The 22,723-nt window shown below is 71.1% G+C and overlaps 3 protein-coding genes across 4 annotated transcripts; 2 read left to right on the top strand and 1 right to left on the bottom strand.

Moving 5' to 3' along the window:
• Positions 1 to 3,636: 3,636 nt before the first annotated feature.
• Positions 3,637 to 5,250, top strand: POLR2H (RNA polymerase II, I and III subunit H). 2 transcript variants are annotated; one of them, XM_088523948.1, is made up of 5 exons: positions 3,637 to 3,720; positions 4,191 to 4,274; positions 4,429 to 4,522; positions 4,668 to 4,751; positions 4,851 to 5,250. In XM_088523948.1, exons 1-5 carry the CDS (start codon positions 3,648 to 3,650, stop codon positions 4,966 to 4,968), a joined length of 453 nt encoding a protein of 150 aa, XP_088380074.1. In that variant the 5' UTR covers positions 3,637 to 3,647; the 3' UTR covers positions 4,969 to 5,250. The 2 variants fall into 2 exon arrangements, with proteins under 2 accessions (XP_088380074.1, XP_088380075.1); XM_088523949.1 differs by lacking the exons at positions 4,429 to 4,522; positions 4,668 to 4,751.
• Positions 5,251 to 6,007: 757 nt separating this feature from the next.
• THPO (thrombopoietin) lies at positions 6,008 to 7,782 on the bottom strand. The gene is made up of 5 exons (XM_088523815.1): positions 7,743 to 7,782; positions 6,798 to 6,925; positions 6,626 to 6,712; positions 6,262 to 6,426; positions 6,008 to 6,187 (listed from the first exon to the last, which is right to left on the bottom strand). The coding sequence occupies exons 1-5, from the start codon at positions 7,780 to 7,782 to the stop codon at positions 6,008 to 6,010; spliced, it is 600 nt and encodes a 199-aa protein (XP_088379941.1).
• A 6,312-nt stretch (positions 7,783 to 14,094) lies between these two features.
• CHRD (chordin) lies at positions 14,095 to 20,861 on the top strand. The gene is made up of 23 exons (XM_088523814.1): positions 14,095 to 14,230; positions 14,755 to 14,858; positions 15,401 to 15,527; positions 15,817 to 15,963; positions 16,041 to 16,158; positions 16,579 to 16,678; positions 16,777 to 16,918; positions 16,995 to 17,135; positions 17,668 to 17,750; positions 17,843 to 17,990; positions 18,089 to 18,195; positions 18,276 to 18,392; positions 18,480 to 18,636; positions 18,722 to 18,969; positions 19,056 to 19,169; positions 19,340 to 19,552; positions 19,635 to 19,728; positions 19,836 to 19,892; positions 19,968 to 20,071; positions 20,172 to 20,274; positions 20,351 to 20,505; positions 20,624 to 20,717; positions 20,803 to 20,861. The coding sequence occupies exons 1-23, from the start codon at positions 14,095 to 14,097 to the stop codon at positions 20,859 to 20,861; spliced, it is 2,868 nt and encodes a 955-aa protein (XP_088379940.1).
• The last annotated feature ends 1,862 nt before the right edge of the window (positions 20,862 to 22,723 follow it).

The following is a 22,723-nucleotide window of genomic DNA, read 5'->3' as shown; positions in this document are numbered from 1 at the left end:
CGGATGGAGGGCTGGCCGCGTTTCAAAGGCGCTGTGTTGTATAATTTATCGGCTGCAGATAAGAGGCGAGCGGCTAACGAGCGCAGGGGGCTCGGGGGGAGCCTGGCACCGCGGGGCACAGGGCTGTGCCCGCCGCGGCGCTGCGCCCGCACGCGAGGAGGGGGCGACCCTCACCCCCGCCATGGGCCCTGCTATTGCTGGGGGCTTTGGGGTGCCCATGCTGGGGGGGGGAAACCAAGGCTGGTTTGTGTCCTGCTTTGGGGGTGCAGGTCAGGGGCTTTGCCCCCCCCGTCCATGCCCCTGCAGGGCCGCCCTGGCATGGGGACCCCCAGGGAGGGCACTTGGGGGGACCTGCCCCCAGCACAGGAGCTGGGGGGGCACTGGGGAGGCAACAGCAGCTCCCGACACCCGCTCCCCATGGTTTGTTCACCCCAAAGAAGGGGCGATGCCGGGCGCAAGCCAGGGCTCGCGGGGGGACACAGGGGCTGCTCCCTGGGGGGCTCTGGGCCCCACAGCTCAGTGCACAGAGCCCAGCGCGAGCCCTGGGCATGGGCGGACGGGGCTGGCAGCACCGGAGCAGGCATCATCCCAGGGGACCGCGGGCACTTCTGGCACGGGGAGCACCAGCTCGGCACGGGCAGCACGTGTGAGCGCCCACAAGGGCGCCAGGCAGTGCCCCATCCCCGTGCCGATGCCTATAGGGCACAAGGGGGGCACAGCCACCCCCGGCACCCATCTCCCCGGCGGGGGTCCCTCTGCGCTGGCCCTGTCTCCCTGCACAGCGAGGCGCTGGCGCTGGCACTTCTGGGCCTACAGTGACATCTGCCGGCACCCAGGCAGGGAGGGGGCTGGGGAGGGGGTGGCCCTGCCCTGTCCCCCTGTCCCTGGCACTGGCCAGGGCACAAGGAGGCCTCCGTCTCTCCGGTGGCCTCCTGTGGCACAGACGGCAGTGCTGGGCCCCCGTCCTGCACCCACACATGAACCCCACGCTGGTCATGCCCCACAAGCGGCCTCGGAGCAGGGGACAAGGCTGATCCAGCCTGGGCACGAGCCCAGGCAGGGGGGACTTGGCAGGAGGCCGCCCCGAGGGGCCAGGGGCTGCGTCGGGTCCCGGCTGCCGCCAGGGCACTGCGGCTCCTGGGACGCAGCCCAAAGCTGGTCCCTCACTGTCCCGCGACCCCCGGGTCTGGGCCACCTTGGCTGCCACCAGCACTGCCAGCCGGCCCAGGCTGTGGCAGCGGTGTCCCTTGGGCGCCCGCCTCACCAGCTGGCAAGCACAGCCCCCGCCACCCGTCCTGGCCCTTCTGACCTGCACTGAGCATGCCAGGTCTCAGCAATGGGGCCAGGGCTGCTCGGGGTGTCTCCTGTCCCCTCCTGTAGCCCCCAAGCTCCCCCCGGCCCAGCCAGTGCCCTGGCCCCGCTCCCGGCACGGGGTCGGCACTGGAAAGGCCAGGCCTTGGCAGCCAGACCTGGGTGCCAGCAGCGCCTGCTTGAGACATCCCAGTACCCACACGGGGCCACCTCAGCCCTGCTGCCACCCGGGGCTGAGCCTGGGGACATCCTCGCTCCAGGTGACACAGCCATGCACCAACCGCAGCGCCGCTCCAGACACCAAGGGCCGTGGGCCAGAGACGTCTCAGCTCCATCACCACGGCCAAGCTCTGGAGCCGTCCTGGCTCCAAACGCTGCGTGCCACGAGCTGGAGACATCTCGGCTCCGCACATGCTGGGCCAAGCTCTGGTGATGTCGCGGCTCCGGACACCGTGAGCTCCGCTCTGGAGCTGTTTCGGCTCTAGACGTCCTGGCCCATGCCCTGGAGCCACTTCAGCTGCATGGACTCTGGAGACTCATCTCTGCAGCCGCCCCAGCCGAGTACCAGAGCTCCGCATCCGCACATGTCGCCGCTCACGGTGTCCCCATCCCCAGGGGCAGGTGACACCATGCTGCCTTCCCTCTAGCTCTGCTGGGACAACCACCCCGCCACCGACCCCACTGCCGTGCCACGTTGGTGCCACCCGCTCCCCAAACCTCGCCGAGGCTCTGCCCGTGGGCCGTGGGGTGGCACATGTCCCAGCTGAGATGGGGGACAGGAGGTTAAAGGTGGCAGCACAGGAGCCAGGGCATCACCCTTGGATCTGCCGGTGCCCAAACTTCTGACGCGCCCCTTGCAGCATCCTACAGCACCTGAGGTGCGTGTCCCCGCGCTGTCACCCCCTTCCTCCTCCCCCTCCTCCTGCGGCCATTCCGGTTCATCTGCCGGCCATGGGTGACACCATCCACCCGTCCTCGGCCCCTGTCCCGCGCTTGGCCCGGGGGCTTCACACCAGCTAGACCGGCGTGACGCCACGACGGGATGACCCGGGCTCTCTGACCCCTGTCCCCACCGCGGGCCAGCCGAGGCTGCCCAACTCATGACACTGATGCCCGGCGCCACCACGGCGGCTCACGCAGCGCCCGGCGGCTCCCGCCGAGGCCCCGCGGGAGGCCCGGCCGCGAGCGCGCGTGGGGCGGCTCTGCCCCCCGGGCCGAGACCGGGCGGTGGCCGCGGCCGCGGGTGCCACCGTCCCCGGCCATCCGCGGCCTCGCAGCTCCCCCTGCCGGCCCGTCCCTGCCGCGCCGCCCCCGCGCGACGCGATCCGCGATCCGCGACCCCCGCGCTGCAGCGCGGCCCCCCACTGCAGCGCAGCCCCCTCCCCACTGCAGCGCGGCCTCCCCGCCGTGCAGCCCCACTGCAGCGCAGCCCCCTCCACTGCAGCGCAGCCTCCCCGCCGTGCAGCCCCACTGCAGCGCAGCCCCCTCCCCACTGCAGCGCGCCCCCCCCGCCGTGCAGCCCCACTGCAGCGCAGCCCCCTCCCCACTGCAGCGCAGCCTCCCCGCCGTGCAGCCCCACTGCAGTGCAGCCCCCTCCCCACTGCAGCGCGCCCCCCCCGCCGTGCAGCCCCACTGCAGTGCAGCCCCCTCCCCACTGCAGTGCAGCCTCCCCGCCGTGCAGCCCCACTGCAGTGCAGCCCCCTCCCCACTGCAGCGCGCCCCCCCCGCCGTGCAGCCCCACTGCAGTGCAGCCCCCTCCCCACTGCAGCGCAGCCCCCTCCCCACTGCAGCGCGCCCCCCTCGCCGTGCAGCCCCACTGCAGGGCACCCCGCACGGCACAGCCCGCCCGCCGCAGCCCCCTGCCCGCTGCAGGGCCGCCCCGGCCGCTGCAACGCGACGCCCCCCGCCCCGGGGGGCCCTCACCCCGCCGCACGGCGCCCTCATTGCCCCGCTGGAATCACCCCCACGCGCGATGCTGCGCGGGAGCGCTGCGTCCCCGGGCACCCCCCGACTATAATGCCCCCCAAGGAGGAATGTGCCCCCGCTGCGATGCCCCACTGCAGTGTCCCCACTAACAATGTCCCCTCGTTGCGATGCCCCACTGCAGTGTCCCCACTAACAATGTCCCCTCCCCGGTGCAGCCCTAAACGGGGAGCATCGACGGAGGCACCGGGACCACGCGGAGCCCCGCCGCCGGGCCGCGCACTGCGCATGCGCCACGCTGCCCCGCCCACTCCCCCGCTCCCCGAAGCTACTTCCGCCCTTCCGCGGCGCGCGGGCGGAAGCGGCGGCCGCGGCGGGGCGGCAGTGGCGGCGGAGGCGGTCGCGGCGCGGCCATGGCCGGGATCCTCTTCGAGGACATCTTCGACGTGAAGGACATCGACCCCGAGGGCAAGAAGTTCGACCGCGGTGAGCGCAGCCCGCGCCGCCGCCCCCGGCGAAGCTTCTCGAAGGCGCCCGCCATGGCGCCCCCCCAGCCCCACGCGGCCCCTTTCCCTGCGGGCCCCGTTCCCCCTTTTCCTCCCCTCTGCGTGCCCAGGTTTCCCTGCCCATGATGGGGCTGCCCTTTCCGTGTGCCCCCCACATTCAGTCCGAGCCTGCCCCGTCTCCCTGCACCCTGTCCCCCGGCGTGTCCTGTCCCCTTCCCCCGGCGTGTCCTGGGCTGCCCTAACCCGCTGTGTCCCCATGTGCGCGTGGCCCCGTACCCCGTGTCTCCCCACGCACCCCGGTGCCCGCCCTGGGCGCTTGGCCCGAGTTCTGCAGTTGCCCCATGTAGCTCAAGCTCTGGTGCAGCTCTGGGGCAAGGCCTGGTCCCAGGACACTGTCCCCGGGGCCGGGGGAGGCTCTGGCTGCCCCGCTGACCCCGCTGCTCTCCGCAGTGTCCCGCTTGCACTGCGAGAGCGAGTCCTTCAAGATGGACCTCATCCTGGACGTGAACATCCAGATCTACCCCGTGGACCTTGGTAAGCGGCTAGCCCGGAGGGCTGCGCTGGGGTGGGCTGGGTTGCAGCCCGCCTTGCTGGGGGATTCGTTTGGGTTCGGCTTTGTGTACATGTTCTATGGGAAAACCGAAAGAACCGTATCTGATGCTGCTCTGACTGTGCCCTCTCCTGCCAGGTGACAAGTTCCGCCTGGTCATTGCCAGCACCTTGTATGAAGACGGCACCCTGGACGACGGGGAGTACAACCCCACGGACGACAGGCCGTCCAGGTACCGGGATCCGGGTAGCACAAGCTGCAGAGCTGGGGAGGCAGTGGAGAGGGCAGCGGCTGGATGCCGAGAGGCTGCTGGTACCTTCTCCCGAAGGAAGTTCCCAGTTTTGATGGTTCTGCGCAGTCACGTTGTCCCATTGCAGGGCAGACCAGTTCGAGTACGTGATGTACGGCAAGGTGTACCGCATCGAGGGCGACGAGACGTCCACCGAGGCAGCCACGCGCCTGTGAGTGTCCCCGGAGCGGGGCCGGGGGACGCGGCGGGCGCAGGGATCTCGGTGCCCGTGGGTGTCCCCGCTCTCACCGCTCCTTTCCTCCTGCCTCAGCTCTGCCTACGTGTCCTATGGGGGGCTGCTCATGCGGCTGCAGGGAGATGCGAACAATCTGCATGGGTTTGAGGTGGACTCCAGGGTTTACCTGCTGATGAAGAAGTTGGCCTTCTAGAAGAGGATGTCCTGTCTCCATGGGCTGCCTCAGAGACGTTTTGCTGGCAAGTGAACAGGATCCCCCTGATTCTTGCCCTGGCATCGGTGCTCCCTGGCCTCTGCGGTGCTGGTGGACAAGGGACAGTCCCTCCTTGTCTCTTGTGACACTTGCTGGGATTTGCAACCCCTTTCCACATGGAGAGAGGTGCCTGGCAGCCAAGCAGGGGCCGTGCTGGGTACTCTGCAGTCTTGCTCACTAGTAGTTTCTTCCTACCTTTATTTTTGTACTTGCAGATCAGGCTCAGCCCCGGTCGAGGGCAGCTGGCCTGGGACAGCCACCTGCCTTGGGGCCGGATCCTTATCCGAGGAGCCATCCCGAGATGGGCTGGGCTCGCTCCCAATTAAAGTTTGGGCTGTGTTTTCTATATCTTCGTCTGTTGCCTGTGAGAGGAGGCTGCCTGGGAGCCCTTACGCCTGGGTAGGGGCACGGCAGGCTTGGGTGCTGCATGGGACACGGGGGCCGTTCTGCGAGGGGGCAGCATGGGGGGCACACGGCACCCGCTGCACGGAGGACGGGGAACCAGCCCGGGCAGAGAGGTGCCGCGTGCCCCCAAACCTGCCCGGGCCCTTCCCTGTGACCTGCTGGGGCAGTCGCTAGAGGAGCTCAAGGGCTGCTCAGTGGGAGCTCGTCCCACCGTGGGGAGACCCACGGGGCCCGTCTGCCCTGCGTGTGTCGCAGCTGCCACGGGAAGGACACCCCGGAGCGCGTCCTCCAACCAAGCCCCGGAGAGGAAGGAGACACAAGCAGCTCTGTAGAAAAATAGCTATTTTACTGTAACGCCTTCACAGTAGAGCTGCCCTCGTGGGTGGGAGCGGGGCTGGTGCCCAGCTATTTGCTGCCACCCGGCCCATGGAGGCTGGCAGCAAGGGCCTGTGGAATGGGAGTCAACCCTTTCCCTGTGGGCACCTTCCGGGGCGCCCAGGGCCCGCTTGCCAGGGCATGGTCCAAGCTCCGAGCTCGCTCTGCCCTCACATCAGCGGTAGCCTTGTGCGTCACCTCACCGGGCCTGGCGGGGGTCCCTGCCGCCCCCCTGGCCTTGCTCGCACGCGTCCTTGGCCAGGTCGTGGAAGAAGAAGCGCAGCTTGCCCTGCACCAGCTGCCGGTAGGTGAGGAAGATGCCAGCGAGCTGCGCGTGCTCCATGGAGCGCGGGGAGCAGCCGGGCTCCGGGGGCGCTTCCTGCGGCGGGGAGCAGAGGGGTCACGATGGCCGCGGCGGGCAGCGCGGTGCGCGGGCGCGCGGGGAGCCCTCACCTGCCAGCCGAAGGTCTGCAGGAGCAGCAGGAAGGCGCCGGCGTGTCGCTGCAGCAGGCCCAGCTGCCTGCCCGCGCACTCCTGCGTCACCTCGGCGCGCGCCCCCGCCGCGGCGCCCGCCAGCAGCGCCAGCTCGCACAGGATCTCCCGCCGCTTGGTCTCGTTCTGAGGGGAGCGCGCGGTGAGCTTGCCCACCCCCGTGGGCACCACGGCTGCGAGTCCCCCTTATTCCCTAGGTAAGGATGGTCCCCCATGCCCGCGTGATGCCCCAGTGCCATCCGATGTGGCTCCGTGTCCCCCTGCGGCTCCTTCCCCAGCCCCGTGGGCACTGCAGGACCCGAGCCATCATCCCAGCCCCTCTCACCGTCTTGGCCCTCCACTGCTTGAGGCTGAAGTCCACCAAGGGCAGCACCATGGGGCAGGTGAGTGGGGGCAGCGCCTGGCACTGGCTCTGCGGGGCAGAGGGGCGATGCCGCAGTGAGACGCGCGGAGCCGAGCCCGGCCCTGCCCGCGAGGAGGGGGCACCGTGGCCTCACCGCTTTCCTCTCCATGTCCTTGGCCTCCCCGATGTACTTGTGGATCAGTCTGGTGTCGCAGAAGAGCCGCGCCGGGCTGGCCCGGCCCGCTTTCATGTGCAGGAGGAAAGAGGTGAGGAGGAGCAGCCCTGGGGGGACAGGGCTCACGTGTGGCACCGTGCCAGCCTCCTCAGGGGGATGCTCACCCACCTGGGCAGCCCCGAGAGCTGCCTCTGCAATGAGCCACCCTGCAGCTCACGTGCTCGGTGCTGGGCGCGTTGCCAGCCCTGGACCAACCCCGGGCTCCAGGGAAGATTTTGGAGGGGGAAGGGGGCCTGCTGCCACCCCATGGTCTGCGCGATGCCACAGTGCGCAAGGAGAGGCGACCTGCCTGCCTCCCTGTGCAGCCGGCCTCTGTCGAGCCCGGCCTTTCCGGAGGCTCTGCCCCTCGGGATGGCAGCCAGGAGGTGCCCTGTTCCCGGAAAGGCAGGTGGTGCGTGGCGAGGCCCGCGCCCCGCTGCCTCCGTGCCAGGTTTCCAGCGCCGGGAGCAGAACCGCGTTCCCGCACGGGCCCTGCCCTCGGTGAGGGGCGTTCGTGCCTGGAGCCGCTCCAGGCGTCACGTGTGTTTGGGGAATCCTGGCCTGCCGGCACGTCTGCTCCTCAGGCCGCCCAGCACGGCCTTTCCCAGCACTCATGGTACACCCCTGCCTGGGCGCCCTGCGCCCAGCTGCCCTCTCCAAAGTCCCCCTTAGCATCTACCTGCTCCTCTGGAGCCAGCTGCTGCCAGCTGTTCCCCAGAGCCAGCACTGGGAAATGCTTGGAGGACCTCGGGAGCTGGCAGGGCCGTATCCCGCCCCTCTGCAGCCGCACGTGGGCTTTGCTGCCCAAGCCCGGGCTGCGGGACACGGCGCCAGCAGCCACCGCTGCCCCTTCCTGCCGCTGCCACCCCGCTCGCCCGCACTCACTGTTCAGCTCCATGCTCGGCTCGGGGCTTCGGCCCTGCATGTCCCACCTCGGGGCCGGTGGCTGCTCCCCGGCTCCCGCCGCCCTGCCATGGAGGGCGGCTGCGGCGCGGGCTCCCCGCGAGCCACCGCGCCGGGCCGCAGGGCCGGGGCCGCGCGTGCCCCCCGGGCGTCACGGCGCTCCGGCCGTGCCGAGGCAGCGCCGCTTCCTGTTGTGTCGCTGCTGACCTTCGAGGAAAAGCGCCGCGGGGCCCCCGGGAGGGCTTCCTGCCTCCGGCCGCTTCCTCCCCGGGGCCGGGGCTCCACGAGGGCGGCCGCGTCGCCCCCCCGGCCCCCTCACCTGCGCCCGCTCCCTGTGCGCTCGGCCTGGCAGCGGCGCCCGCCCTGGGCAAGGAGGCGCCTCTGGTACCTGCAGAAGACGGGGGCGCGCTGGATGGCCAGGGGACCAGCGCCCGGCATGGCCCCTGCTCCTGGGCCAGCGTGGCCAGGAGGGCCCCCAGGAGCCGGGCCCTCTGCCCGTCACCTGGATGTCGGCCTTGTCCCCATCACCCTCTGCCTGTGTGTGCTGTGAGCGCTGCCACCCTCGCTCCGGGGACAGCAGCGCCCCAGGGGCTGCAGAGCATGGAGCCCCCATGGCTAGGGAGAGGGGTAGGGAGCAGGAGCCCATGCAGAGGTGGCCCTCAGGGCTGCTCCTGCAGCAGCCACAGGTGCCAGCAGGCTGGGGACGCAGAGGGAAACACCCTCCTCCAGGCGGGGGACCATCCGCAACCACCGCCCTCCCCACGGCCGCCCCACGCTCCCCGCTCCCGCGCGCTCCCGGCCCGTCCCGGCCCGCGCGGCGCTTCCCGGCAGCGCCTGGCCGGGTGACAAGAGGCAGAGTAAACACGGAGCGCGCGGCGCGGCGCCGGCCCGCGCGGCCCCTGCAGCCCACCTTGCGGCACGGCACGGCACAGCGCGGCGGCACGGCGCTCCGGCGGGATGGGACGGCGCTCCGGCGGCACCGGCAACACTGGCGCAGGCCGCGCACGGCGGGTGCCGCGAGCAGCGGGGTCAAGCACCGCTGGGCCCCGTCTCTGCGGACGTGACACAGTGCAAACGCGCCGTGCTGGCACCCTGAGCCCCTCGGCCTCCGGGCCAGCGCCGCCGCGGCTCCTGCCTCCGCTCCCACGCGTGCGCCCGTGTCCCTGCCGCTTCCCGCTCCCACGGGCGCGCGGTGCCTTCCGCAATGCCCAGCTGCAGAATCGTGGTGCCCAAGGATTGGTGGTGCCGGTTCTGTGCAAGCCTCCGTTCTGAGGCAGACAAGCCCCTGGGGGTGCTGCTGATGCCTGGTAAGCTGCCTGATGGAGCTCCGGGGTTGATGGAGGGTCCCCAGACAGCCCTTTCACCCCAAAACGGTCCTTTTCCAGGCTCACCGGGAGCTAGGCAGGCAGCAGGAGGCTCTGCCCTTGCAGCCTGGTGTTTCCCCCCCACAGGGCAGCGCCCCTGTCTCTTGCCCCAGCCAGGAGCACCGAGAGGATGAAGGCAGGACAGGGGAGCAAACCTGGCACTGCACAGCGCCCGGGGCACGTAGGGGACAAGGGAGCGATGCAGGGGGATGTGGGGGGCTCTGGGTACCCCTGAGGGGAACGGGCTGCTCTGGCCATCCCTGCTGCCCGTGCAGGGCCCCGGTGTGGAGGCGGGGGGCAGGAAGCGAGGAGGGGGCTGCAGCGCTGCAGCTGGCCGGACCCCTGGTGCCAACTTTCCCACCTGGCCTTAGAGGGTGCAAAGTGCCTGGAATCCCACCGGGGGGGCGGCCGTTCGCACCCACTTTGCCGAGGTGCCGCGGGCAGCCGGAGGTGCCAGGCGGAGGGGGTGAGCTCGGGCAGGTGGCACTGTCACCGTCCCCATGGCCACCCACGTGTGCCCAGTGGGCACCCCCAGGATGTTGGTGCAAGGCGGTGGGAAGCAAACCCCAGTTTCGAGAGGCAGCACGCGGAGGGCCCCTTTGAAGCCCCCATAAAAGCACCCGGCATAAAGGCAGGAGAAAGTCAAAGGAACAAAGAGAGGGCTAATCCTGCGTGAGCAAACAGCCCCGTTTGCTCAGCGCCCAGCTGGCCCGGGCCGGGGGGAGCAGCGCGGCCGGCCCCGGCGGTGCCAGCGAGAGCCCCCCGCCCCCTGCACTTCACACGTGCAAATTGCCAATAAACATCCGTGGGCAAACACATCTCAGCCGGGCCCTCCCGCCCGGCCGGCCCCGAGCCTGGGAACGGGCTGTGCAGGGGTGGCATCCGCCGCGGTGCCATGGGGACAAGGGCCTGGCACAGGGCGCCCGGCTCAGGCGGCGGCTGGTGCCCATTCTGCCTCTTCCAGCAGCTCGTCCTCCCCATCCCGAGCCCACGGGCACGTGTCCCCATGCTGTCCCAAGGGATTCCCCCATGCCCCAAGCGCTGGGTCGCTCCCATGGGGGGCAGCAGGAAGGGGTCTGGGAAGGGGCACCGGGCCCCTCTCCCCGCGCGCTGGTGTGCACGGGGTGGCGAAGGGGTTAATGCCAGGCGGCCAAGCCGCAGGTGGGCGCAAGAATGAAATTCCTTCTCGCCGTCCTGCGAAGTCTGGGCACAAATATTTGCCTGCATGTCCGGTGGGGAGGGGGGAGACCACCATCGCTCTGGGAGCTCGCTAATCCCCATGCCAAACAAGCCCCCCGCCCCGCTCCTATGCGCCCCCTTCCTCTTTGAGTGTGGGGAGGGCTAATGTGTGGGGGGGGACCCCTTCCCCTGCTAGGGGTGCTGCCGATGGGCACGATGCCACAGGGCGAGGGCCGAATGTACCGGGCAGGGCAGTGGGGCTGCGCGGGGGGCACCGCACAGGCAGAGGGCACGGAGCAGGGGCTGCAATCCGGGCGAGAAGGGGCTGAGCGCCCCCGGCGCCTTCGCCATGCCGGGAACGCCAGGGCTCTAATAAGCTCCATGTGTTCGGAGACGAAAAGCAGCCCCTTTCCCCCCCTCCATCACCCCCGGCCCGGCTGCATCTCCCGCCTGTACCTGCCGCCCCCCGCAGCCCCCGGCTCCCCCAGCCCCCCTCGGCCCCGTCTGGGGCAGCCCAGCCCCGCGAGCCGCCTTCCAGTTGTGCAAATATTGCCGGAACGGCTGTAATCCCCGCGTCCAACGTGAATTATGAGATATTTCCACCCATTACGACAGCGGTTCCCCCCCTTCTTCCCGCCCTGCCGCGTGTGCGCGAGGCCGGGGGGGTGGATTAGTCACAGGGCACAAAGCGCCGGGGCGGCCGCGGGATCCCCTCCGCTTCCCAAGGGGAAGGGGGCCGGGGTGGCAGTGCCCGGCGGGGCGGATGGGGGGTCCCGGGCGTGCGGTTCCGCCTGGAGCCCATCCCATGGGAGCAGAGGCTCCTTCCTGCCGCCTGGGCCTGGTTGGCGTTCCAAGCGCCAGCGCAGCGAGCGGCTCGTGGGGACATACAATAGGGAGCTGCGTGGGGCCGCTGGCAGCGGGATCGGCACGCAGAGGGGGGCCGGGGCCATCCTGGAGACCCCCCCCCGGCTTCGCGGGTCCGGGGCACGTGTCCCGCGGGCTTTGGAGAGCCGCGTATCCCGCTGTGCCGGCGCCTCCGGGCACCTGCTGCAGGTAGCGGCAGAGGGGCAGGGTGCCAGGCGGGGACCCGGACGCGCTGGCCGGGGCCGGCCGGCTCTGTCACCGAGCGGATCCAGCTGCCTGCAGCTGGCAGGGAGGCCACGGCGCCAATCCTGACTCCGGAGTGCCAGCACGGATGCTGCTTTATGGGGTGCCCCCGGACACTGCTTTATGGGGTGCCCCCGGGTCCCCCGGCTCCCGAAGGGGAGCCGGGGGACCCGGGGGCACCCCATAAGCCTCAAGGACCCCATAAGCAACATCCTCATCCCTGTGGCTCCAGCACCGCCAGCATTTCTGGAGCTGGGGCTAAGGGATGCCCAGGCCCAGCTGGGGCAGATTTCCAGGCTTCCCCCCCTCCGCCCGCCTCCGTTTCCTTTCTCCCCATGTGCCCACGTTCAAGCTGCAGTTTTCCCCTCCCCGGGTGGAAATGCCGAGTGCGGGAGCCAAGATACCTCCCTGATCCAGCCCGGGCGCCCTCCCGGCCCCCCGCCTCGTCGCGCCGTGGCCCCGTGCCTCAGTTTCCCCCCGCGCCGCGGGCTGCGTGCCGGCAGGTTTCCCGGGTTTCCTTCCTCGCCGGGAAAGGGGAGGGCGCTTCCCCACCCCGCGCTCGCTTCCCCGCATCCCCGCGGCCGGGGCCGAGCCAGGAGACTGTGACGAGCTCTCGGAGCGCGGAGCCAGCGGCGGATTCCTGCGCTGCGCGCGGCTCTGGCACCGCCGGCAGCCGCCGCCCGCCTCCTCGCCGCGCTCGGCCTCGTCCTGCCCACGGGCCGCAGCCCCGCGCCGCGCTCGGCCGCGCTGGCACCGCGGCCCTGCCGTGCCCCGGGCGCCGCCGCATCCCGGGCCAGCGGGGACGCCGCGGGAGAGCAGAGGGGACAGGTCGGTGCCACCTCCGCGTCGCAGCGCGAGGGCAGGGGGCCGGGGGGGGCGCCCACGGGCACGGTCCCCCCTCCGTGCTCAGGAAGGTGTTGCGAGCGGCTGGGAACGGGGCCGCAGTTGTGTCCCCTCTCCCGGGGGGTGTCCCCGTTGGCATCGCGGCCTGCAGGGTGCCTGCAAAGTGACAGCTTTGGGGACACTCTGGCTGCTGCTCTGGTGCTGCCTGCACCCACCTCGTGCCAGGGGAGCTCCCGCCATGGGGATGCATCCCAGGCATCCTGGCACGGCGCCCATGCCCTCCCTGCGGAGAGGTGCCCGCGCCGATGGAGACGGGTCAAAGCGGTGCTGGGAGCCTGCAGCAGTGCCGGGGGCTGCTGGACATGCCGAGCGCGGCTGGCACGTTGGCACAGCGGGTACCAGCGCAGGCACCGGCGCCCTCGAGCCGTGCCCGGCCGCCCGCTCGCTGGGAGGCCCGGGAGGAGCGTTGCGGGGAGGCAGGGGCCTGTTGTGCTCCAGCTGTGCCGTGTTTCCCTAGCTACACCGTGCAGCTGGCCGGGTGTTTGTACCGCCGAGAGTTGATTTTGGCAGCCCCGGTCTCCCCCTCCTCCCCTCGCCTCCCGGGCGTCCGTGCACCCGCCACCCCTCCCTCCATCCCTCCATCCCTCCCACCTTGGGCTCCCCAGGGCAGCGGGACATGGGGCAGAGTGGGGCTCGCGTCCCCTCGCGGGGCTCCGTGCCTCAGTTTCCCCAGACGTGTGATGCTCTCCCCAGGCCTCTCCATGGTGTCTGCTCCCCGCCTGCCGCCACCGCCACCCTCGCCAGCCCGGGCACATGTGGGCCACGAGCAGGATTGGTGCTGGGTGCTGCTCTCTCCACAGCTCCCCCCTGCCTTCCCGGGGAAAGAAAGTCCAGGCATTTGGGCTCCTGTCCCGCTTGAACCTCTGCCACCAACGGGCAGGAGCCCCGGCCCTCGCTGCCTGGGGTGGGCAGCAGCTGGGGGGCTTTGGGGGTGTCAGCAGGACAAGGTGTGGGGTGCGTGTGAATTCTCACTTGCAATGTGGATTTGGGGGTGTGAAGGGAGCAGTGCAGGCCTGGGGGTGTCTCTGGGGCTTGCGGTGCTCCTGGGGCGGGTGATTTCTGCTGGGGGGTGGTGGGGAGGGCAGGAGATGCTGAGTGCTGCAGCACTAGAGGCACTGCAATGGGGTGCTGCATGGGGGGCATCTGGGGCACAGTGTATGTGGCAGGGGGGCCTGTGTGAGTCTGGGGCTCCTGGGGGGCTGTGTGGATTCACAAAGCAGGGGCTGCCCCGTTGGGCTGTGGTGCAGTGTGGACTGTAGGGGCTATATCGAGGGGTGCCCATGCTCTTGGGGGGTTGTCTCTGGGGGGAGGCTGAATTAGGGGGACACCCACAGGAGCCAAACCTGGTGCATCTGAGGGAGATCCAGAGGGGTGCCCCATGTGCAGGTCCCAGGGATGCCCAATGCCCGGGCTAGGGGGGTGTCCCGTGTCATGCTGGGGGGCTCTCCCGTGCCCGAGGGAAGCGGTGGGGAGGCGTATGGAAGCAGGACGCCTCCAGGATGCGCAGGGCCGGGGTACTCCATGCCGGGGGGGGATGCCCCGGGCGGGGAGGGGGCCGGGTCGCGGCGGGGCGCGTCCCCCCGCGTCCGGCCGCTGCCTGCGCCTCATTAGCGGGGCCTTTGTTTGCACAGGGCTCGCGGCCGCCGCTAGCCCATGTCGCCGCCTATAAAGCGGGGCCGGGGCCGGCGGCCGGGCAGAGGCGGCGACGGCGGCGGCGACAGGCAGCGGGCGGGCCCCCCTCCCCGGCCCCGGACGCCTGGGTCCCGCGGGCGGCCGGCACGATGCGCCCCGCGCTGCTGCTGCTGCTGCTCGCGCTGCTGCTGCCGCCGCTCGCGCCGCCCGCCCGCGCCGCGCGCCCCAAGCTCGCGCTGCCCATCCGGCCCGACACGGAGCCGCTGCCCCCCGGCGGGGCGGCAGGTAGGAGCCCTTCGGCAGCCCCCTGCGCGCACCGGCTCCTCGCACCGCGCTCCCTCCGTCCCGTCTCGCGCCCTGCTCCCTGCAGCTCCTCCTGGCACACCCCTCTTCGTGCCCGCTTCTTGCGTGTCTTCCTTGCAGCCCCCCACCCTGGCACCTCCCTTTCTGGCACCCCTCCCAGCACCTCCTTCTTGCACCGCTATCCTTGCACCCCTCCCCAACGCCCCCTTCTTGCACCACCTCATCTTGCACCCTCCTCGCCCACCCTCTCTTCACCCCTTCCTTGCACCCCCTCCCTGGCACCCCCTTTCTCGCACCCCTCCCAGCACCTCCTTCTTGCAGCCCCGTCCCTGCATCCCTCCCCTTCTTGCACCACCCCTTCTTGAACCTCCCCCTGGCACCTTCCCCGACACCCCTTCCCCGCACCCTGCTCCTTGCAGCCACCTCCGGCGCCCCTTCCCCGCTTGAACGCTGCTCTTTGCACCCACTCGGAGGTGATGGGGTGGCTGGGGGGGGGGTCTCCACAGGCTGCGCTTTCGGGGGGCACTTCTACGCTCTGGAGGAGACCTGGCACCCGGACCTGGGGGAGCCCTTCGGCATCATGCGCTGCGTTATCTGCCACTGCGAGACAGTAAGGACCCCCTTCCCCCCCGGAGCCCCTGGGGACCCCCTTCTCCCCCCGTGTCAGCAGTGCAGGGCAGGTGCCCCTGGGGGCGGGGGCTGCATGTCTCACCTCACTCAAGACCCCCATGGAGAGGGCGGGCAGGGAATTCCTCCAACCAGCCGGACACCTGGGCCCCCTCCCCCGGCAGGAGGGGGGGAAGAAGGGCGGGGGGGTCTTAAAGGATCAGGCTTCATCCCTCCTCCTGCTCCGGGGGTGGCCCCGGCCCCCCTCCTTGCGAGGAGCCCCCCGAGGCCGGGCTGGGAGGCGGCTGCGCAGCTGGGCCGGGGGATGGGGCCGCGGGGAGGGGGCCGCGCTCGGCCGCGGCGCTGGGGGCTGCACAAGGTGCCTGCAGGCAGCTGGGGACAGGGACCATATGGGCCGGGCCGGGGGCTTCAGCGGGGCTGGCACCTCACATGCCCTGCACGGTGCCACCCCGCGCGCCCGGGTATTGCCCATCATCCGGACGCCTGGGCCCCGCTCTCGCGGCCTCTGTCCCCCTCACCCCGCAGCAGAGGAATCGCCGCGGGAAAGCCCTGGGCAAAGTGAACTGCAAGAACATGAAGCAGGAGTGCCCCGTGCCAGCCTGCCCCCACGCCACGCTGCTGCCCGGCCACTGCTGCCACACCTGCCCCAAAGGTGAGGGGGCTGCCCCTGTGCCCATGGGGTCCCTCCACACTCGGTCCATGCAGGGGGTGTGGGAAGAGAAGGCCCTTTTTGGGGTGCCCAGGGAGAATCCACACCGTGACGGGGTGCAAAGAAGGGACACGGTGCTGAGCCCCGGTCCCCCCACACGTGCCCTCCCAGCAGAGCCTTGCGGTGGTTTCCAGGGTACATCTAAGCCTGCCTGGGGAGGGGGGTTCCCGCTGCCCCCAAGCAGTGATGCCCAGCAGCGGGTGCAATGCTGTCCTCTCTGTGCCCACACCAGCCTTGCCAGGGCCCCCGGAGAAGAGCCCCGAGCCGCCCTTCGACGCCTTCGAGTACTTCCAGGACAAGGAGGACGAGCTGGACAAGCCCTACAACGACCGCTCCTACCTCAGCTCCGAGGGCCTGGCCCGCGACGATGCCCGCGCCGGTGAGCGGCGGCGCCCGCAGCGTGGGGGCGGCGGTGCCCGCGCGGCCCCTGCGGTAACCGGCGCCCCCCCTGCCCAGAGTTCGTGGCCCTGCTGACGAGCGGCGCGGAGCCCTGGCAGCCCACGTCCAGCGCGGTGGCCAAGGCGCGCTTCACCCTGCTGCGCTCCTCCCTGCTCTTCTCCATCAGCTACGAGCGGTGAGCGCCGCCCCCGCGTGCGCCGGTGCCGCCCGTGCCTCAGTTTCCCACCCGGGGCCCCCGCGCGCCTCCCTCCATGCCCGCTGTACCGAGCCCCTGCTCGCCCTCCCTCCTTCCCTCTCCGGTTTCTTCTCTTCCTCGCTTCCAGGCCCTTTTGCATAGTAAAGTGGTGACTAATTTCCAGCTCCGACCGGGAAGCCAAATGGAGACGAAAATGCTCCTAATTTACAGCCGGGCCCGACCGCGCGGCTCCCCGCACTCCTGCCCGAGGCCGTCCCAAGCGGGGACCTCCCTGCTGCCCGCTGCCAGCTGGGCCGTGCGCCCCGGCCTCCCTCCTCCTCCTCTTTGTCCCCAAAGCCCCAGCCCCGCCGGGATCAGGGTGAGGGGGTCCCGGTGCTGAGCCCCGTCCCGGCGCCGCAGGCTGGGCCGCCCGAGCCGCGTGCGTTTCAGCGACGCCGAGGGCACCGTGCTCTTCGAGCACCCCGTGCAGAAGAGCAGCGCAGCCGCCGCGGACGGCATGGTGAGAGGGGCCGCGGGGGCCGCGCTCGGTGCCCCCAACCCGCCCCAGCGGTGCCGGGGTGCGCGGGGACCCCGGCCCACGTCCCTCCCTGCCCGCAGCTCTGCGGCATGTGGCGCACCGTGTCCAAGGCCAACGTGCAGCTGCTGCGCGCGGAGCAGCTCCGCGTCTCGCTCGTCACCCGCGCGCAGCCCTCCGGAGAGGTCCACGGGCGCATCCTCAAGCACCGCGCGCTCTTCGCGGGTAAGATCCGCCCCCCGCGCGCCCCCCAGCCCCGTGCCCGCCGCGACTCCTCTCACGGCACCTCTGCCCGTTCCAGAGACGTTCGGGGCCGTGCTGAGCTCGGCGGAGCCCGCGCACCTGGGCGCCGGTGGCATGGCCATGCTGACGCTGAGCGACACCGAGAACAACCTGCATTTCATCCTAATGGCCCGCGGGCTGCTGGAGCCCGGCGCCACCGGTGAGGGCCACGAGCCGGCGGGTGCGTTGGGAGTGTCAGTGATGCGGGTGTCCGGGGCTCAGTGTGGGGCTGTACAGGTCTGAGAGGGTGTAGGGGGGTACATAAAGGATGGATGTGGATCATAGGTGCATGGCGGGCATATGGGGCAGGGTGTGCTGAGGGAGTTGTACCTGGATGGTTAGGGGTTGGGGTGTGCATGGGGCACACAGGGATTGAGGTTTGCATGTTCATGGGATGCATTTGGGTCGAGGTGGGCATATGGGGTTCACCCAGGGTGCATATGGGTCAGGGGGTACATCGGGATGTGCACGGGATGAGTAGGGTTGGGCTGTGCATGGGGGTCAGCACACGCCACAGGGCTGCGTGTGCATTGGGAGGGCTGCGGGCCGAGGTGCAGGAGGGGATGGGAGGTGCTGGGAGCTGCAGGACCGTGGGCTGTGTGCGAACGGTGCCCGCGAGCTGCGCCCCAGGCAGGCTGGGGAACGGGCTTGGGGGCACCCACCATGGGCTTCCCCCCCTCCACCTTGCGCAGAGTCACCCTGGGTCCCGCTGCGCGTCTGCATCCTGCACCAGGGCCGGGTGCTGCGCGAGGTCCGCGCCAACATCACCGTGGAGGTAAGGCCGGTAGCCGCCCCGTGCGCGTGGGGCAGCCCGCGGCACCCGCCGTGCCGGGGCTGAGCGTGGGCCCCGTCCCCGCCGCCTTGCAGGAGCCCGACTTCGCCGAGGTGCTCAGCGACCTGTCGGCGCGCGAGCTGCAGTGGCTGGTGCAGGGGCAGCTGCGCATCGTGGCCGAGACGGAGGGCCGGCACCCGCGGCGCCTGGCGGGCACCATCACCGCCCGCCGCAGCTGCGACAGTGAGCGCGGGGCGGGCTCGGGCACCCCCGCGCCGCGCACGCCGGGCCCTCCGTGCCAGCCTGACCCCCACCGGCCTTCCCTCCCTGGGCTCCTCAAGCCATCCAGAGCGTGCTGTGCGGAGCGGACGCCTTGACGCCAACCAAGACGGGCGCCGTGGGCTCGGCCAAGCTGGCGCTGCACGAGAACGGCACGCTGGAGTACCAGGTAAGGAGCCGGGCAGGCACGGGGTGGCCCGGGCGCTCGCGCTGGCTGCGCCGCTGCCCCTGGTTGTGCCCTGCCCGCAGGTGCAGGTGGTGGGCACCGCCAGCGAGGTGCTGAGCATCACGCTGGAGACCAAGCCGCGGCGCAAGAGCAAGAGGAACGTGCTCTTCGACATGACGCCCAGCTACCGGGACGGGCTGGTGGGTGCCGCTGGGGCTGGGACAGGGCAGGGGGTGCTGGGGGGCATCTGCCCATGCCGACCACGTGCCGTCTCTCCTGGTGGGCAGGCCCGGGGCGCCTGGTCGAGCCCCAGCGCCCGCGACGCCCACATGCTGCTGCAGAACGAGCTCTTCCTCAACGTGGCCACCAAGGACTGGCCCGAGGGCGAGCTGCGGGGACAGATCGTCTCGCTGCCCTACAGCGGCCTCCTGGCCCGCTACACGGGTAGATGTGGGGCAGGCGCGCGGGGGGCGGGCGGCGCGGGTGCCCCCACGCCTGCTGCCTCTCACGGCGCCGTCCCTGTGCGCAGAGCTGCCCGTGGCGCTGGCAGGGCAGCTGGTGTCGCCGGCGGTGGGCAGCGGTGCTGGGGCGCACGCCTGGCTCTCGCTGGACGAGCACTGTCACCTGCACTACGAGATCTCGGTGGCGGGGCTGGGCCGCCCGGCCGACGGCACCGTGAGCGCCCATCTCCACGGCGTGGCCGAGCTGGGCGAGCTGGGCGCCCGCCCGCCCCACCACCACCACAAGCGCCTGCTCAAGGGCTTCTACAGCAGCGAGGTGAGCAGGGCGCCGGGGAGCCTTCCTCCGCGGGATGCCACCCTCCTCATCCTCCTCACGCGGCCCTGCCCCTGTCTCGCCCCCAGGCGCAGGGGGTGGTGAAGGACCTGGACGCGGAGCTGCTGCAGCACCTGGACCAGGGCACGGCCTTCCTGCAAGTCAGCACCAAGGCCCACCCGCGCGGCGAGCTGCGGGGCCGGGTGGGTACCCGCGCTGCCCTGCTCTCCCTGTGCCCTCCTGCCCCAAGGTCCCTGTCCCCCCGGGACCTTCTCCACCAGCCCCTTCTGGCAAGGGCCACCCGGGCTGAGCGGGGCGGTGGCACAGGGACCGCTGTCCCCCCGGCTGTGCCAACCCTGCTGCTGCCTCCCAGGTGCACATCCCCAACCGGTGCCAGGCTGGGGGTGCCCGCCTGGCCCCCGGGGGGCCGCAGGGGGAGGCCGAGCTGGCGGAGGCCTCCAAAGCCTGGGACATGGAGCAGCTGAAGAAGGACCCCAACTCCTGCTTCTTCGAGGGGCAGCACCGGGCGCACGGCGCCCGCTGGGCTCCTGACTATGACAAGAAGTGCTCGGTTTGCAGCTGCCAGGTCAGGATGGCAGGAGTCGGGGGGGGTGACAGGGCAATGGGCAGCCCCACAGGCTCCGTGTAATGGGCTGTGCTCCCTGCAGAAGCGCACGGTCATCTGCGACCCCATCCTGTGCCAGCCGCTCAACTGCACCCGCCAGGTGCACCCCGAGGAGCTGTGCTGCCCCGTGTGCGAAGGTACCGGGTGCCAGGCAAAGGCGGCGGGTCCCGCGGGTCCCTCTTGCACCCTGGCATCCATGCTGGGTGCTGCTTGGATGCTCCCCTTGCTCCCCTTGTCCTTGCAGAGAAGAAGGCCGGGCAGGAGGAGCTGAAAGCGGAGCGGGTCCGGGACAGCAGTGAGGGTGAGTCCTGGCAGGTGAGAGGCTGCTCCTCCCGTGGGGCTTTGCCCACCTCCTCCTCCTCCTCTTCCTCCCCAGGCTGCTACTTCGATGGCGACAAGACATGGCGAGGCTCTGGCACCCGCTGGCACCCTGTCGTGCCCCCCTTTGGCCTCATCAAATGTGCCATCTGCACCTGCAAGGTGAGCGCGGGCGCCACGAGGGGCAGGGAGCCGCTCGGTGCCGCCGGGCGCTCGTCCTGGTGCCGCTCGGCCCTGTCACCACTCAGCTCCCTCCCCGCAGGGCACCACGGGTGAAGTGCACTGCGAGAAGGTGCAGTGCCCACGTCTCACCTGCGCCAACCCCGTGCGCGCCAGCCCCTCCGACTGCTGCAAGCAGTGCCCAGGTGCGTGTGCCCGGCCCCTGGCCCGCTCGCCCTGCGCTCTGGCACCGGCTCGCGGTCCCACCGGCCTCTCCCGCAGCCGCCGAGAAGAGCGTCCCCGAGCTGGCCGACGGCATGCAGGCGGACGGGCCCCGCGCCTGCCGCTTCGGGCGCCGCTGGTACCTCAACAACGAGAGCTGGCACCCCTCCGTGCCGCCCTTCGGAGAAATGAAGTGCATCCTGTGCTGGTGTGTGGTGAGTGTGCCAGGCCTCGGCAGCACCGTGCCCGTCCCGTGCGCTCTGGGGGCCCTTGCTGCACCCCGGGAAGCCCCGGTTGTGGTTCCCGCTCCTCAGCCCCGCTTTGCCATCGCAGTCGGGTGAGACGCACTGCCAGCGCCAGGAGTGCCCGCCGGGCGCCTGCGCCAGCCCCGCCGCGAGGGACAGCCCCTGCTGCGCCAAGTGCCGGGGTGAGTGCCCAGGCGCTCGCACGCGCTCCCGCACACACGCACATGCACGCACACAAACCTGCCGCTGTGACTTGTCCCCCCGCAGCCCCCCTGGACAGCCGGGAGAAGGTCCGCGATGCCACCGCCGAGGCCTGGAGCCGCTGAGCCGGGAGCCGATGCCCAGGGCTGAGCCCGCCCGGCGCGGCGCGGGGCAGCCGCGCGCAGGGCCCGCGCGCCCCAGCCGCCCGCCCCTGCCCTGCCGGCGAGGCGTGGGGCGCCGCGCGTGCCCAGGGACTGCACGGGGCTCACCAGGGCCCCCAGCTCGGCGCGACACCGGGCACAGGCGCCCGCTGCAGCAGCCTGCGGGCTGCGAGGCCGAGGGGGCCAAGTCTGCCCTCCCTGATGGGTCTGAGGGCATCACCAGGGGCACCATCCCCGTGCCCTCCGAGCCCCCCGGGCGGTGGGCGCAGCGGGCACCGTGCCCGCCTTGTACATACTGTAAAATCCTTCCCCCAGCCCCGTCTCGCTGCACCCCCCGGCTCAGCTGGACTCGACATGTAATTTATGGTGCCTGGGGCGGGGGGCCCTGATGTATTTATTAAAGACAGAGCTATTGCCCACCTGGCCCTCTGTGTCTCCCTGGGAAGGGCTGCGTTCCTCCCAGTTCTTTCAATCTGTACCTGGCCTTGCAAGACCTGGCACTGCCGGGGGGTGGCACAGGGGTTGTGTGTGGGGGATTGAGGGGGATATGGATCCCCAGAGCCAGTGCCAGGCCCTGGGACACCGACGTGGGCTGGACCAGGGGTTCTGTGCGAGGGGGGAGCTGTGCCAGCCCCAGCCACCTGGCACCTCAGGTGTCCCCATGCAGCCCCCCTGAGCCTGGCCAGGCTGGTGGCGGGTGCAGGCACCACCTCCCCAGCATCCCCACAGGGGGGCACCTCCCCGGACATCACTGCGCTCGAACCGGGATGGTGGCAGAGCCACACCGGGCTGCGCGGGAGCAGGGCCAGAGCTGTAAGGAAAGCAATGCCGGGCTGCAGACAAGGCTATAGCGGGACGGCACCAGGCTGTGCTGGGCCCGCCCCTGTGCTCCAGCGCGGTGACACAGGGCTGGAGGCAGGAGGAGGCCACGGGCACACGCTGGCCCCGAGCCATGGTGCCGAGGGGGCCTCGCCACGTGCCGGGGGCCAGCGGCCGGGCACCCCGGGCGCAGCTGGCAGCGGCCGCGTCCTGGCACCGGGCTCCCCTCCGGAGCCGCGCGCCAGCCGCCGGGGCTGTGCCAGGAGCGAGGAGGGGACTCCGTGCCCGGCGAAACAATGAGCGCGCGGGGAGCTCATTTGATCGCCTCCTTGCCGCAAACCGGTTCGCGTCCGGCGATGAGGCTGCTGGAGGGCATCTCCCAGCCCCTGCCCTGCCCCTCTTCACCCCCTCGGGGGTGCCAACGTCAACCCGGAGGGTGGCACCTGGGCGGCAAGAACCAGCCCGTTCTTGGCCGCGCGCAGCCAGCCCGGCAGTGCCACGGCACCGTCCTCGCCGCCAACGTGCCATGGGGCACCCTGGAGAGGAGAGGGACCTCGGTGCTGCCAGGCGCCTTTGAGCCCACCACGGGGCCACACGGAGACCCCAGAGGAGCTGTGGCCACTGGGCCATGCCGGAGCGCCTTGCCTGAGGGTCGCCAGCGCCAGCCCGGCCCGCGCGCCCCTCCGCAGGGCACCGAGACGGGGCCGCGCAGCCGGCTCGGCAGCGCGCGGGCAGCGAGCGAGCTCCACCGGCCCGGCGCGCGCGGGCGCTCAGCATTGCCAGGGTAAGGACGAGCTCCCTGCCAGCTTTCGGGTATGTCCAGCGAGTCCCCACTGTCACCACCTCCTGCAGGCTGAGGGGATCCCTAGACTCCCGATGCACCCTCAGTGGCACCTCCTCAAGGGCACCCTCTTCCCAAGCCACCCAAGCCCCAAAGCCTGTGCCCTGCCTGGCATGGCTGTGAGCCTGTGCAGTTTTCTCCACTCAGGCTCTGCTGCCCAAATCCT

Source organism: Tinamus guttatus, unplaced genomic scaffold, assembly GCF_059628265.1.
Source record: "Tinamus guttatus ecotype Peru unplaced genomic scaffold, ASM5962826v1 Tinamus_guttatus_pri_ptg000198l, whole genome shotgun sequence".
Classification (NCBI taxonomy): domain Eukaryota; kingdom Metazoa; phylum Chordata; class Aves; order Tinamiformes; family Tinamidae; genus Tinamus; species Tinamus guttatus.
The sequence above is the reverse complement of the archived record's forward strand: the minus strand, read 5'-3'. Positions and strand labels throughout refer to the sequence as shown.

Excerpts from the sequence above, each read along its gene's own strand:
- POLR2H (XM_088523948.1), top strand. The coding sequence starts at position 3,648 with ATGGCCGGGATCCTCTTCGAGGACATCTTCGACGTGAAGGACATCGAC. Across the intron at positions 4,523-4,667 it reads ACGGACGACAGGCCGTCCAG|GGCAGACCAGTTCGAGTACG; the intron begins GTACCGGGATCC and ends GTCCCATTGCAG. Across the intron at positions 4,752-4,850 it reads ACCGAGGCAGCCACGCGCCT|CTCTGCCTACGTGTCCTATG; the intron begins GTGAGTGTCCCC and ends CTCCTGCCTCAG.
- THPO (XM_088523815.1), bottom strand. The coding sequence starts at position 7,782 with ATGCAGGGCCGAAGCCCCGAGCCGAGCATGGAGCTGAACA. Across the intron at positions 6,713-6,797 it reads AGGACATGGAGAGGAAAGCG|AGCCAGTGCCAGGCGCTGCC; the intron begins GTGAGGCCACGG and ends TCTGCCCCGCAG. Across the intron at positions 6,188-6,261 it reads TGCAGACCTTCGGCTGGCAG|GAAGCGCCCCCGGAGCCCGG; the intron begins GTGAGGGCTCCC and ends TCCCCGCCGCAG.
- CHRD (XM_088523814.1), top strand. The coding sequence starts at position 14,095 with ATGCGCCCCGCGCTGCTGCTGCTGCTGCTCGCGCTGCTGCTGCCGCCG. Across the intron at positions 14,859-15,400 it reads TTATCTGCCACTGCGAGACA|CAGAGGAATCGCCGCGGGAA; the intron begins GTAAGGACCCCC and ends CTCACCCCGCAG. Across the intron at positions 15,528-15,816 it reads CTGCCACACCTGCCCCAAAG|CCTTGCCAGGGCCCCCGGAG; the intron begins GTGAGGGGGCTG and ends TGCCCACACCAG.